At 42.3% G+C, this 15574-nt stretch overlaps 1 protein-coding gene across 4 annotated transcripts in view; it reads left to right on the plus strand.

The window, feature by feature from the left end:
- Positions 1-13436: 13436 nt before the first annotated feature.
- GPM6B (glycoprotein M6B) overlaps positions 13437-15574 on the plus strand; it is a gene marked incomplete at both ends in the record, with an annotated part of 31141 nt that continues 29003 nt past the window's right edge. For all 4 annotated transcript variants that reach the window (XM_080613821.1, XM_080613823.1, XM_080613822.1 and 1 more), the window contains one exon: positions 13437-13497. In XM_080613821.1, coding sequence (XP_080469947.1) covers positions 13437-13497 — 61 coding nt within the window. The remainder of the gene's footprint in view (positions 13498-15574) is intronic.

The raw sequence follows: 15574 nt of genomic DNA on the forward strand, positions 1-15574 counted from the left end.
GCCTGTGACCACGAAGAATTGTGATGTGAATTATGGGCTCCATACAGGCACTGTACTTCAACTACGAATGAGCAGGATGCATAGGATGCGATGTGGGGAGGCAGTTCTTTCTCCTTTCACCCTGCTGTGTGCCAACTTGTATCACTGTCCTGATGGTGAACATGATGTGGCTAGTGGCCCAGCTCCAGTATTTGGCGTTCCCCACTCTCCAGCCTTGATTTGAAAGCATTTTCCTATGTTATGGGACCCTGTTCCTCTGTCCCAGAACAGCTTTGGGAACCCAGAATGCTTTTTCATGTAACATCTCTCTGTGTGTGTCTAAAAAAGTGCTGAGGCTCTTACATTTAGAGCAGAAATTTGAGGCTGGCAAATCTCTACCATATCCTGATAACACTGAAAATCACCTATGCCTTAACTTGATACTTCCAGCTAGATTCCGCAAGTTAGAGCGCTGTTTAGAAAGTAGTAAAAATAGTAATATCCAGGAAGTTAATTTTGTTACACTGAGTTAATAGGACAAGAAAGGAGACACGAGGGACATGTTCCGCTTCATAGCAAATCAATTTCTAGTTGCGTGCCAGTAGTTTTGGGGTTTGTTTTTTCATGGGATTAATACAGAAGGCCAGAAACTATTTCTGCCTGCAGGAGCAGGTATAGTATGTCCTGAACATCTTCTGTGCCTTCTCGTCTCACTGAAAGCTGGAGCATGAAGCGTATTCTGGGATACTATATTGGTGACTTGCACAGAAGAAAGTAGCAGTAGGTGGGATGCTGGGAAAGTTAGTAACACTTACTCAGTGTGGAGGTGAGAAGGTAGTTTTGTTTCAGCAAGGTTACGACTCATTATGCCAAAATGAATGTAATGAGGATGGTTGATTTTAGCTCAGGTATCATACCTGTTGGGGCCCAAGAAAAAGCAAGTGAACCTTTGGTAGGAGAACTGTCAGAGTTCAATACCCTCTAGTGATCTGACTTGTAAAAGCCCGTCTCATCACATGAGAATAGAGCGCTCTTTCTGAGGCCTTCTGAAAGGAAGAGTGGTGCCTTTGTTGGTAGAGTGCTGCCCTGTGCCAGAATGCCACAGCGGATGGCAGCATGTGCCGTGCATTCATCGTTGGTCTGAATCCAGTGAATCTGAAGAATAAATGGAATTTGAGGATATTTTCCTTGATTGGTAAAGTACTGTGGTCAGGTCCCTTTGGAGCATCAGCAACAAGAAAGGCACTGCTTTACCTTGCTCTGACTTCTTTAACTTCCTTTCTTCTCCACATCCCAGCCATCCTGAAGAGAAATTAGAGGGGTGAGATGTAGTGTTTCCTAATCAGTACATCCATTTGTAAACAGAACTGAAGTCTGTTTCTGTGCTAAGCTGTCATGGCAGTTGATTGGACAACTCATCTTGAAAGGAGTGCTTGTAAAGTGAAGTTCTGCTCATCCTCGCATGAGTGAGAAAACAGATCTCCATTTTGAACTTTAATTCCCCTTTCTCCTGACTAGACTGCTTAATTACTCTCATCCAGCTGTTAATGACTGAATGAAGGCTTCTGAAAGGCAGTGGAAGGCCTTCCTCCTTTTGCTTTGACATGAGACCTTTCATGTGGTAACGTGGAACTCTTGACAAGTATTTTGGTACCAAGTTGTGAAGTGCCTGGAAAATTGTGTGTCCTGCCTTTGCGGGCAATTTATAAGCGGTGGTAGCAAAATACTTCCAAATAATGCATAGTATTCTCCAACCAGATTCCTTTAGCCCCTTTGGGTCAGAAAGTCACCATCTGGTTATGCATGGTCTCAAGTACAGCAAACACATCTTTAAAGCACATGTGTAGCTATTGGAGACCTGGGGAGGGAAAGTTGGCTTGTTACTGGCAGAGCTGGTGCATCAGAGGACAGTGCTAGTCATCGGCAAACAGACCCTTGGGCTGTAGATGCTTGATGAAGCAAGGATGTTTTGGTGAGAAGGGTGTGAGAACATCTGCCAGAGGGAGGAATATGTCTACAGTTAGACCTCAGACCCTGCTGCATAGCTGCCATATGGACACCATACCGTACTAGTGCCAGGAACTCTTTGGTTCTGATGGAAATCAGCAAGTGAAACGCCTGTCCTGCCAGGTAGTGCAGATCTGCAAAAACCACTGGGTTAGCATTCTACGGGAGGGAGCACGGCGCTGCGTGGGCTGCTTGGCACGTGACAGGGGAAAAGTGGATGGTTGATAGCAAAGTGTTTGTGCACAGCAGAGACTGTTTAGTATCTTGAGCTTTGCTGCTAAGGAAATCAAGGAATGGAGATGGATCCTGACCCTCAGGAAAATTCCCTGAAACAGAACAGAAGACTCCGAACAAAGCAGACATTTCTCTTCCAAGACTCCTTCTGCAGGCTGCATCCCAGGATTTTTTTCTGAACAGTTTCTATATCTACCTCACTTGCAAGCTGCCTGCCTGGGATCTCATTGGCATTCTACTTTTCTGCTGTAGTCTCATGTTGTTGAGGAACGTGATTTTTGTTCTTAGCTGTGCCGCATATAGAAAATTACATAAATACCTTGGAAATCTTAGGAGGGGAAAGAAGGAAAGAAAACCAAGCCCCAGAACACCAAACCTTTCTTCTGAGAAACATTTAGACCGAGGAATCTTATGTCTTCCTCAGAGAAAAATCTGCTTAACACGGGGAGAAACAGCAATGCCTCTTTATCAGGAAAGCTACAAACTGGCTTCCTAATGGTCCAGCTATGCTAATGAGCAATTACAGACCAACACAGTGAGCTGAGGTAGATTGTTCTCCTAGCCACTGTTGCTCAAAGATGTTTTGATATGGAAGTGCTTTATTGTCCTCTCCTCCCTATGTGTGTCATTTCCATCTCCTTCTTCCTGCCCTCCTTTCCCTGGTAAATAGCTATTCACTTTCTAATTTGAAGCAATTCCATAAAGATTGTACTTCTGAGGTACAGCTATCCTGTTCATAACCCTCAAGTTAAACCAAAGGATAATCCCAGGGGTGGGGGAGCTGGTTTGTTTTTTCTTGTACCACAGTGATTTAGTTTCTTGTTGAAAACTGGTACTTTCAGCAGTGTGCCCCTGGTATGGGGGGGGAAATTGAGCTGTGGGTACAGGACTTTTTATAGTGGGTTACTGTGAATGTGTTTGAGTTCCAGAATCCTTGATGACAAGGTTCATGCTAGTGCTGGGGTCAGCCAGACAAGTTCACCGGGGGGTGTACCTTCAGCCTGTAGTTCAGTGGAAACACTGCATGAACACCATGTTGCTCTCTGCCGCATTGGAAGAGTGGCTTTTTAAATTTCTTTAAAGTCTGAAATGTATCAAATAATATAATTTACTAAGAAGCTTTTATCAGTCGTGCTTCCTTCTTTTCAGAATAGTGAAATTTGTTAGATATGCTTGCAACTTGAGAGAGAGGGGGAATAAAATTTCAAACAGCGCTGCTAAAAACAGCCTGGGCTGCTTTTGTTTGGACTTTCAAAACGCAGCAGCTTAAAGCCTCCATTGTATGCAGGGGGAAATATGCTAATTCGAAGCACATTTCCCATCACAAGCCCTTTCAGTCTTGTCATCGTTGAGATATGAAGGATGATAAAAGCGGGGAGAAGGGGGAGGCCTGTATCTATGGGAGCACGGTTATTGTGCGCAGGGAGAGGGGCTGAATAGGGCTGACGAGCCTGGTCACCCGTGAAGCCCCAGGGCTGTGTGGATTCCCATGGGTGCCAGCTGCCCCCAAACCCTGCTGGGACCCCATCACTGCTGCCAGGGCCGGAGTCCTCCAGGGTGTTCCCTGTGTCAGCCACCCTGCTGCCAGCCAGGACAGGAGCTTGAGGGTTGCCATCAGTATTAGCAAGTGCCAGCCACCATCACCCATGCTGCAGCCCTGTAACCCAGAATCTGTTTCTGGGTAACACAGGCAGCAACTTTCTGTTCACTCTAAGTGCAGTTGAATCTGAAATAACTGTTTTTTCCAGACAAGGCCTCCTTGCTTCCTTTACAAGCTGCTGATGGCTGTGGGGCAGTGGTGTTTGCTGGCTGTGCGCCACTGAGCTCCCTCAGTGAAGGCACGTCTTAAACTCAGGAAATGGGTGCTGCTGCAGTTGAGGTGGCTTTTCTCCTCACGGTTATGAAACAGAAGGGAACCTGTGAAATGCTACTTAGTCTGTTACAGCTCATTTATATGAGTATGTTTTAGGTTTAAATAACTGCATTCATCAGTGTTTGGTATATAGTAAAAATCTGTAAACCCTACTCTTCCAATACTGTGTGATATATATAAAAACCTAGAATTTGGGGTTTTTCTTGTCTTTTTTAAAGTTGGGTTTTATATCGGGAGCCTGACCTTGTTGGTCTGGAGCTGGGGAGATGCTCAGTTTACCCAGGATGACTCCATTTACTGTTTTCTTTTCAACAGGTGCTAGGGTTGTTTTGTTGGAAAGAATTTGGGATTAAATGAACTCGAGGTTCTGATAATGTTGCTATGATATTTACTTGGAAACAGTTTGAAATGGCAATGAGAATTTAGTTGTAGTTGGTTGTTTGTCTCTATAAACCTGCAGTGTACTAATGGCAAATTAAACTAAGAAAATGGGCTTTTGATTGCATTTGCAATCTGGTGATGTTCTTTCTGCAATAGAAGTGTGTGCTGCACTCAAACACACAATCAGTTTAAATATTTCTGAGGACCATAGCTGGAATTAAGTGCTTAGAAATACTTTTAGAGCTGTGGTTGGTCTTCAGTTTCTTCCCTGTAGTAGAAACTGATGAACAGCCAAATCAGGCCTGTTGATTCAGGCTGGGGATGAGAAGCTGTGATCTTTTTTCTGCAGCCTATGGGCAAGACTCTGTTTTGCAGTTAAAGGAGCTCTATCCCACATTCAGCAACATGACTTGGGTCACTTCTAGAATGGTGAGTGCACAATTGACGTAGTGCAGTTTTTTGATATGGAGACACAATTCCTCCTATGGACCAAAGAAATAACCTTAGCCAAAGGCTTGGCCTTTGTTTCTGCCTTTTGCTTTTCTCCATTGGTTTAGAGTTTAGGGGGTTGTGGGATTTTTATGTGTTTGTTTTTCAATATATCCATTCCTTCTTTCTTTCCCTGCTTCCTTAGCTGCTTTCTTTTCCTCTCCAAATGGTACAGAAAGGTGGAGCAGATGATGGTATTTCAGGAATCGATAGTGGTAATAGATACACAAGGTGTCTCTATATTACTACTGAAAGCAAAAATACCCGGTGCCATTTTCAGTAATGAATAGGAGGATCTCCAGAGCAAACACATAATGATAACGCTTAGTGGCTACACTTGGAAAACTCTGAGCGCAAGAGAGATGGTTGCAAATGTGCTGAAACCCAGAAAGAGAAGCAAAACAGGATGGGAATGATGCAAGGAACAGATGAAGGAGAGTAGATGCTAAATGAATTTCATTCTGAGTCATGATATAGTGCAGAAATGATGCCTTTCAGCTCTTTAAAGCAAGTGAATGTCATCTTTGGAAAGAAACAGGGAAATGAGGATGTAACTAGGCACTGTTAGGGTGGGACTGCTCAATAGAGAGTCTATGTGGTTTTCAGGTGGAGGGACTGGAGGCCATTTCAGAGGCCAAGATCTTGCTCTTTCTGCCTCAACTGTGGCGGGGGCCTGGCCATTGTGCAAGCCTTCCTTTGTGCTGGGCGTCAAAACCTGCCAGGCTGCAGGATGGCTGCTCCCACAAAACAACTGAAATGCTCTGAGCTTACGATGCTTAAAATTAGGTGAGACAAAGTATTGGAAATGTATACTCTAGGGAATAATCCTGCCCTGGCAAAGGATTTTACTTGACAGCCTATTTGGGAATCCAGGTTGAAAGCTGCTACCTTGTCCTTAACTTACCCGACAGCACTTTTGTCTCGGAGCTCGCTTTGTATGCAGGATCACCCACTGCTGAGGTTTGGCAAAAATTGAGGCGTGACATGATCCAGACGGAGCTCCAATCGTGCTCGTGGTTGGCAGGTTAAGTTATTCGCTGTTTATAAGGTAGAGGGTGGGGTCTGTTTAATTGTGCTGAACTCCCAAAATGCACACTTAACTTTTTATGGCTGCAAGTGAAAGGCCTGTTAAACACTTCAGCGGCCATGGTTGTTGTCCACCAGTGGCATTCTGAAAGGCATTGTACAGCACAGAAAGAACCGCTACTTTATACATGACTGGGATCCCAATTGATGCAGCTAGAAAGAGGAGATTGGAAAAGCTAGCCCAGTCGGAATTGCCTGGCACATATTTAGTTGATGAGTTAATTGGACACCCTCAAAGTGGAACTTGTTAATGTCCTGCCCTGTTCCTAATGAGGGTATCTGGTCTTGCAAAGCATACAGTGATTAATTGTGGACTCTTTCGTTAGTGTCTTAACTGAGAATTTCATGACTAGTGCCTTGTGTGTGAACAGAACCTATATTTGCAATTCAACAGGCAGTCCAGGGCTGCATGTCAGAACCAGTCCAGGATCTTTCCCAACATGTAGTTTAATTACACTAGAATGGGAATTTTCAGTATCAGGGAAACAGCTGCAGTAATGGTGACTTACAAGGTGCTGAAACTTTAAACAATGAATTTCAGTACCTTGTACCAGTCATTATTTTGATGCTTTCTTTGACATCAACATTTTGACTGCCACATTACATGGGTTTTTCAAAACATCAACACACAACTACCCAATAATCCATGAGTGGGTCTTGGAGCAATATATAGCTGGGCCTAGTGTTGGTAGGGCCAGCCTTTCAACCTGGGATACTGAGGTGAGTGGGTAATGGTGCCTAAGAAATGGTGCTCTTGCTGTGTGGTGTAGCTCTGCCTCAAACTCCAGTCTGACACTGGATGACTTGGTTTTCAGCCATGAAATCCTGAGCTGGAGGAGGCTGTAGCACTCGGATTGTGCTTTGGTGTGTATTCACTATCAACTTGATTACCTACTGCATGACTATATAAATTATTTGGCATTCCTTGTTGTGGTTCCAATGATGTTGATATGGTTTTCTGCTCGATAAAAATATGTATATAATCATGCGTATGCTTTCTTCTTTTACATACGCTTACAGATACGTATGTGTTTTCTTCTTACGTGTACACACGCACATCTGTATCTATGATTTATGCATGGATCCTTCATGAAATTCAGGAGGAGTCTTCATCCCTGTCTCTCCCCATGCCTCTCCAGTGTGGGGTACTTTTTCATAATGAATGCCCTTGGTTTCTTTCTGGGGAGCTGTAGAGTTTTGTACTTCTTTATATCTCCCTGCTTTTTTCCATGCTTTGTGAAAAGACTGGACTGAGGCCAAGAATGAAGAACAAAACGAGCACTGAATAGATGAGAGATTGTAGGTGGGATGCTGAAGTCTATGCAAAGAGTGGGAGGGCAATTTTGAAAATCAGAACTGGATATAAAGTTAACACTGGATTGTCTGGTTAAATCTGACTTTGTGGAGCAAAAGAGTAAGTTTGTGTCAAGGCTGAACCCAGTGATGTTTAGATTTATTTATAGATAGAGGAAAAAAAAAAATCAACAGGTAGCCTCCCAGTAGTAATTCTGCCTCAAACTCTTGTGTGTTTTGAGACTAAGCAGCTGTATTAGCAGGAGTGTATTATAATGATACCTTTGCTGCCTTCTAAAACTCTGGCAGAAATAGCTCTTCTACAAGTACAAGAGGCACTTCTACTTAAGTGCTAGCAAGTGTGACATAGATATCTAGGATGCTATTTGAGTATGTCCGAGCATTTAGAAACTCTTGTTAGTCTTCTGAGATGGCAGTAGGCTTTGGAAACAGTATTGGAGAAGAGGATTCATAGCAAAAGCTAAGTAGGTTGGATTGTCTTTGGGGTGCAAAATTAAGGGAACAAAGACAAAAGACCTGAGCCTATTGTTTTTCTGCTGCAGTGCAGTATTCCTGCTGCTGCCGAATGTGTGATTTGAGGCAGAGGCATGACATCTGGGAATCTTCCCTCTGCTGTGAAGGTGACAGGGCAAAAAAAAAAAAAAAGGTATTTATGCATCCCAAACTCCTAGCAGAACCTAGCCTTTACAGTGATGCAGGAGTGTTTGAAGCACTGTTGGAGGGCTTCATACATTAATCATGAAATGTGAGGATATTGCCACTGCAGGAACAGAAAGTGCATATGAGATTGAGTAACTCAAAGCCTTGTTTTGCTGCCTAATTTTAAATTTAAAGCATTTGAAACTTGCCATGCATTACACTTGTAGGAAACTATACATATTGCCATAAAATGGTTGAGCTGCAGTAGAAGCTGAAGATGACCATCAGGACTGGTACTCTGAATGTTGTTTACTGAATGAAAGCTTCTGCTGGGGGAGATGCTAGGAGGTCTTTGCTTTTTGTTTCCTATATTTCCGTGCTCTTTCAGCTGTAGTGTAAATGAGCTCCAGTTTGTCAGCATATTTCTTTATAGCTTGCCAAGACCATGATGCTTCTCAAGGCCGCCTTGCAGGAGATGAGTGCAGGAGCTGATGCTGCTTCCAGCTCAGTTTCAAATGTAGCCTGTTTTGTTTTCATTTTTATTGCTTTTCCTCAAAAGTCTTTGGCATGATTGAGATTGTCCTGTTCTATCAGTTTCCCCAGCTATGTTTTTTAAACACAACTTTCTTATACCTTTCTTACTTCTTAGTAAGGTAAACCTTACTAAGGCATTAGTTAGTATAAAGAAATAATATGTAGCATTTTTTTAAATTACTTTCATGCTATTGACTGCCTTTCATAAGCAGAAATGGACTTCCCAGCTGCTTAGGGACATCATCAACTTTTGCTTTCATTTTTACTTTGATTATAGCTCTTCAGGCTTTCTCCTTTGGTCGCTTTCACATCTCTGCCATTTGAGTCATCTTTGAGACTAGAACTTGATCAGATTTAGCTACTAGAAAAGCCATACAGAACCATATATTCACTCTTCAACAGTTTTTTGCCCCCTCCCTCCCACACACACCCTTTATGTTCCAAATAAAGGTCAGGCATCCGTGTATGTTCTGGATTTAGGCTGTTTATTGCCTTTGATTCTCATCACTTACTGCAGTTAACTGAAGCAGTGTCCAGCTGGAAGCTAGCAGGCTGGACAGACAAATGCATGAAACGCAACAAATGAACGACATCTACTTTGCCTGCCTGCTTGCCAACAGGCATGTAGCTTGGCAGCACTTACTGCCATCTTTGTGGGGCTTTATTAAGAGGGTCACAGGACTGGCACCTTCATGCTCTTAAGGTTTGCTTACCCTCCTGGACTTACCTGCATCAGTTAATTCAGTGTTTTTCTGCGTTTGTAAAGATAACTACTTAATGCTTAAGCCTTTAGTTTTGCCCTTTCTATAGAAATCCAAGATTGAGATCCCTAAGTGCAGTGTAGACTCATGTTTTTCAGCAGTCTATATTTTATACTGTGGTAAAACTGAAGGTTTTTTTCCACTGTTACTTGTTCATTACTTTGGGTTTCATTTTCCCAGTAACTTAGTATGTCTGAAAGAACAAGCCCCAAATCTGTTTTTTTAAAGTCCTTGCCAGGTATATGACTGCTGCACAACTAAAAGCTTGTTGCCATGCTTTGATTTTATCCACATGGAAAATTTTCCTGCCTTTGAGTAAGCATAGAGATTGGGCTTTATACTCAAGTCTTAAGTAACTGGTCTAAAGCTGGTCTGAACATCAGCAGTTGGTGTTTTGAGAGACACACCAAATTACTGCATGTGGATTTGTGCTTTCTCTTGAATATTTTTGCATATTTCCTTAAAAAAAAAAAAGAAAAAAAGAAAAAAAGAGGCATTCTACGAGTTGTCTTTAAGATTCGTTGTTTGGAATACATGTCAATCTTGTTTGAGGGACAGTCCTGTATTTTAGCTTTTGAGTTTCAGATCTCATAGGCTAATCTTAAATTGCTCTTGAAGTACGTGAGAACAGTCTTTATTACAGCTCTGTGAAGCCTTTGTAGGAATGGCAAGTGTGTATTCATCTCCTGAAAGCTTGTGAAGAATTTGCAGTAGCTCATGATAGAGCTTCTCAGCCTTCAGGAATGTAAACTAGATGCAGTGACATTAAAGATAGATGTTCAAAAGGAATTGGCACATGATCAGAATTGGTTTTTTAATAACTTTTTAAACTCCTGCAGTTGTGCTGTTTTTCTTGACTGAACAAAATTATTAAATGCTTTTTAAACCCTAGATAAAATAGATTAAAACCTTTTATAAAAAAACTGTTTTGCAGTGAATGTGACTTGGTCTGCAGTGCTTTCAAATACTTCACTGCTATTCATCTTGAGGTTTGGCTGTCAGCTTGGAGCTGTGCTTTAGCAGCAGAAGCCCTTACTGCTCAGGCCCTCTGCTCATTTCATTTTCATTTTTGTCTGCAAATCAAATGCGGGGCTGAACTCCTGAAATGTAACCAGCTGCCTTCCCTAGTTGCTGGTTATCTAAATCAGCCTGGTCTGTACAGCAGGTTTTTGCTGAATATCAGTCTTTAAATAAGTTTTTTGTATTTTCTGCCTTTATGGCTTTGTCTTTTGTCGTTTTGTCATACGCTTAGACTTGATGTCTCTCAGTCTCATCACATCTTACGAAAAGGATGTATCTGATTAAGGGAGGCAGCATTGGATGAGACAACTTTCTGGCTGAGATTAATGCTCAAAGCTCAAGACCAGCACCCATGTTGGCACTGAAGGAAATAACATATTGTTTGTTTTATCTGCTGTGTTTATCAATGACAGTAGAGAGGTTGAAAGATTAAGAAATTACTTAAGATGATAAGTGCTTAAAACCCATCATACATTACAGCAATCTGGAAAGTAGTAAGAAGGGAGGGGGGGGTGGAACTTTACACTCATGCGTCACTTGAAGCTTTCAGAGGATGATTTAGTAGGTAGAATTAATGCTTTTGAATAGTTGGGATTGATGGATTTCAAGTCTTCAGTTCAAGCTTTTGTGAAGTTGATTGTGGTATTGTGCATTGATTTCTTCTTTGCTTGTTTGGGGAGGGGGTTATCTTTCAAACTTTTAGACCTTCCAAAGTAAGCAAAAGTTGTTAAGAAATGGAGGTCTGGACAGTGACAGTAGCAAGCAGAAGTACAGAATGAGCAATGAGAAATTCCAAGAAGGGAATTTTAATATTGGAGACAATCAACTGTTTTGACCAATGACTAAAATTACATTACTTTTAGCGAGTAGGGTGTGTTTGCTATGGTTTTTCAATTTTAATAAGGTTAAATAGAGAACAAAAACCACTCTTTGTATAACATTTTGTTTGTATAATCATTATCCCTAATGTAGAGAAGTCGTCTTTCCTTTCTTGACTGTGGGATTTGAACAACTTTTAGTAATGGTTAAAAGAATACAGCAAACACATCACCTACAATTTCACCTTTCAGCTACTTTCTTGAGAGAATATGTTTGCAGTACATGGTTTTGCTGGGCAGGGATTTCAATGTGTATATGGACTACTGGGTGAGCACTGAGGAAGGAGATAGGAGACATATGACTTGCGCCTGGTTTGAGGTGTCTGCCCGGGTTGATGATTTGATTATCCTCAGGAACCAGCATTGTCTCATGTTGGTTCCTGAGGATACTTCCCGTCCTCTGCACATACTAGCTTCGTCCTGCTTACAAAAAAGTTTGTTGAGGTGGGAGCTTCAACTGCAGACTTTTCCTGGGCTACAAGAAAGCTTTTTAGACAAATGCTTGACATCAAGTTTTGATGGTGTGTTATGAAACCTTAGGGTAAGTCCAAGACCTCTTGGCGGCTGAGCTGAAGCATATGTTTGAGCAGTAATGCCCAAAGAAAAGTAACAGCTCTGGTGACAGTGGTTAAGAGATGATGATTTGTGCACTGATTTCTTGCAAGAGAAGAGAACTTTCTCTAAAGGTTGGGTCTGAGGGTTGTTTTGTGCTTTTCACTAGGTGTCTATAGAAATAAAAATGCACAGCAAAATTGTGGGTGTAGTAACTTCAGCCAGAAGAGGCTGAATTGCAGCTACAAATCTTTGGACTGCTTCCCTCTTCCCACTCTCCTGGTTGAATCTGTTATATGGAACATGCAGCATGTAGGTTTTAACATCCCCAGCATTTGCTGAATATGCTAGGCGTCTTTGCAGCCTGCAGGATCAGCTGTGGTGGCTGGACCAGCGAAGCCTGCCAGACTGCAAAGGCCATTGCTCCATGCTTGCTCCATCATCCTACACACAAAAAAGGGTCCCTTTGGGCATGTCTGCTCTGTGCAGTGTGGCATGCTATGAAGCCACTGAGACAAGCAAAGTGATAGGCAAGATTAATTAGCCTCAGTACGCATTAAATGTGTTATCTTGGGGTTTGGAAGGAAGCCCTGCATGGTGTTGCCTTGCTCTGTGTCTCCGCAGCTCAGAGCAGGCTGGGCACACCTAAATTCACCTCACACAGCGCAGCACAGATGTGTCCTGGCTTTGTTGCTGCCAGAGTCAGGTTAGTGCAGCTTGTTAGATCGTGTTGCAGCTTCTCTGGATTTGGGGGAGCGATCAAACATGTCCTTAACAACAGCTCTGCACTCACTTCTAAGCATTGGCTTTAGGTCTCTAATGACAGACATCCGTTTAAAACCCAAGCTGTGTTTTCTTGAACATATTTTCCTTTAAAGTATTGCACATGCATTTTAAGTCGCTTGAGCTTGCTTCCTTTCTACTTGTGCCTTTTTTTTCCATCGTGCTTGCTGGTCAGAGAAAGAATTTACATTTTCCATGTATTTTATATATATACATATACATACCCACTTTTGCTTTTATGCTTCTCACAGAGTCTTTTGCCGTGGGTGAGCGGAACTTAGTCAGCAAAGAAAGCAAACAGAGCAAGCAGACCCATCGCCCCCTGCTCCTTGAAAGAGCAGAGGGCATGTGGAATAAATCAAAACGCAAAGCATAATAACGAGGTCCCATGGGAAAGGGAGCCTTGCGATTGTGTGCTGGCGTGCACTCCCCTTAGAGACGGCAGCTGGGGGGCTCACCCCATGGCGGCCAGGGGGCTCCTTTGTTTCTCGCCTGCATCTCCCCTCCCGATGTCACTGATCCATTCACCGCCCAGAGAATTGATTAACATTCGTGGAGAGAGCGGAGGGCAAGGGGAAGGGGGCACGAGCTGGTGATGCTGGTCCCCAGGACGTGGCAAGTGGAGGCACGGTCAGGCGCAGGATGGCTATTTTATAGCTGGGGACCGCGGTGACGTATGGCTGAGCGCTTGCTGGCACCGCTCCTCGTGGACCAGTCAGCGGAGCGAAATTGAAGCTGACAAGACTTTTCTGGCGTTTTGGAAAGGACTGCAATCTACTGTAGGGGAGAACAGAGCCATTCAATCACCGCCGCTGTAAATAGGAGACGGAAGGCAGTGAGAAAGGAGGCGAAGAGAAAAAGTGCTTGCTGGGGGGGGAGGGGGGGGCGGCATTTTTGGTGGATGGTATGAAGCCAGCCATGGAAACTGCAGCAGAGGAAAATGCAGAACAAAGCCAAGAGAAAAAAGGTACCCAGGGGTCTAACAATAGCCTGTTTAAATCTTTTCATTCAGGGGGCTTAAAAAGGTTTAGGCCAGTTCTGTCACTTTTTCAAATAGCTCTTAAACAATCATTGCTGCATCTTCGGGCTTTCAGCTATCCTTTCCTGCATGGCTTGACAACAAATTAATAGAGCAGCAATCTTTCTGTCTGTGTCTGTATTTGCTCTGAATCTGTCCTAACCTTACCCAAAATGATATTTGCAAAAGAAGTCTTGTTATTGCTGTGTCTTTGACAGATTTTGGTAAATTTGGTTTACAGAGGTAGCATGTGCCTGTGTGTTTGCATATTGTTTTCAGAGCCATAATCTGGTGTCTTCATCAAGACTGGCCATGTAGCAAGGCTTTGCAATGCAGTGTGGGAGACCTAAGTTATAATAACATATAATGTGTTATAATATCTCATAACCTTTGTGTAGTTAGCTTGATGCAAATGCTGCTCTTATGTTTAAATTCCTTTTCTGTGGTGTCATCTGGCATATTTTGCTGTTGTAGAGATCTGCTTGTGGTACGGTAATGGGGAATAATGCAATGAGTTTCATAACATTAGATTTCAGGGTCTGTTAATCACCAGGAATTGTTGCTTAATGGAGAGAACAATTCCATAGTAGTGGTTCTGTGTTAGGGAGATGGAGGCGCAGAAGGAGAGAGGTGCTTCATCCATCCCAGCCTTCCTTACAAGTGATCTATTTGGTCTGGAGTGCTGAACTTCAGAGGGTAAATTCAGCTACCAAAAGATGTTTCGTTTCTGCATCATATAATTTATGCCAAGTAAATGTCCCTCTTCAGTGTGGCAGACTGTGTATGAATTATAGCTATGGTGTTTTGCAAAATGATACAGCAGCAACAAAATTACTGAGATTTCTACTGCCTTTTTACGTGAGTTGTTGTGTACTTTTGAACCTGTTGTGTGTCATTTATAAGCAATCTAAGTATTTCAGAGGCATAAGCAGCTGATACACAACTAATACATTTTCCCAAGTGGAATTGTTTCATTTATTGTTAAAACAGTTCAGATACGGATGTAATGACAAATCCCTGTACTGTCCAGTACCAGATTCTGTTTTCCTACTTCGAATCTGATTCCTCCTACACACTTTGTATGATTCAAACCTAGCTTCAGTTTCAAGTAAGTGAAATTTGTCAAGTGATTATACATAGTACTACATAATCCATTAGGGATTTCACAAAAGGAGGTCCACTGATAAGAGATTAAACTCTGAAAGCCATTAGTGTATGTGGACAATAACTCACCTCACTGTAGATGTTGATTAACTAATGTACAAAATGTCTTAAATACCTTGACTGTAAAACCACTTAGAACTCATAGATCAGTCTTCGAAAATTACAGCATTTTTTGCTTCAGATTGATGAGTTTCCTTTAAACTGATGGAACTCATATACAATAAACACCAAAGAAAGTTATCCGTATGCATCAGCAGCTGTGCAAAACGAAATCTGTTGCTGAGTGTGTTTATGATGAATTTATGGTTTCCCTTTTGTTTTGGCAAGGATGAAAGCACAACATGTAGAACAGTAAATCTGTTACCAAGTCAGGGTGCTTGATCTGTTGCCTTCATAAGATGCAAGTAGGGGAACTTCCTATCTTAATTTTACCACCATTTCCTAGTTTTTCCGTGATAATTTTATACTTTGGATCTGTTACATAGGTATGTGTATGTAACACTTCAAGGCTTTGTTCTTGCCAGTTCCCTAATTTCTCAAAGTAACACATGGTCTCTCACATTATGCTCTTTTTTTCCTATTTGCTTAAATTCCCAATATGTTTCACAGCAAACTAAAATGCAGAAAGCTGAAACAGTCCCACTCCTAGTTTCAATAGCAAAATAATTAGCCCAGGTCTCCCTGCAAAGTTACTGCCATGAAGCAGTGATGTAGGAGGCATATTTGATTTGGGGGGAAACGACAGATTTTCCAAAGTGCTAAGGCTGTTGAGCCCAGTTGGGTTTTCAGATGGGCTCAGCAGGTATAAGAACATGAACAGTTCTTATGGAGAAAAATGAGCTTTTTCTCTGTGTGAATAAAC

Source organism: Psittacula echo, assembly GCF_963264785.1.
Source record: "Psittacula echo genome assembly, chromosome: 3".
Classification (NCBI taxonomy): domain Eukaryota; kingdom Metazoa; phylum Chordata; class Aves; order Psittaciformes; family Psittacidae; genus Psittacula; species Psittacula echo.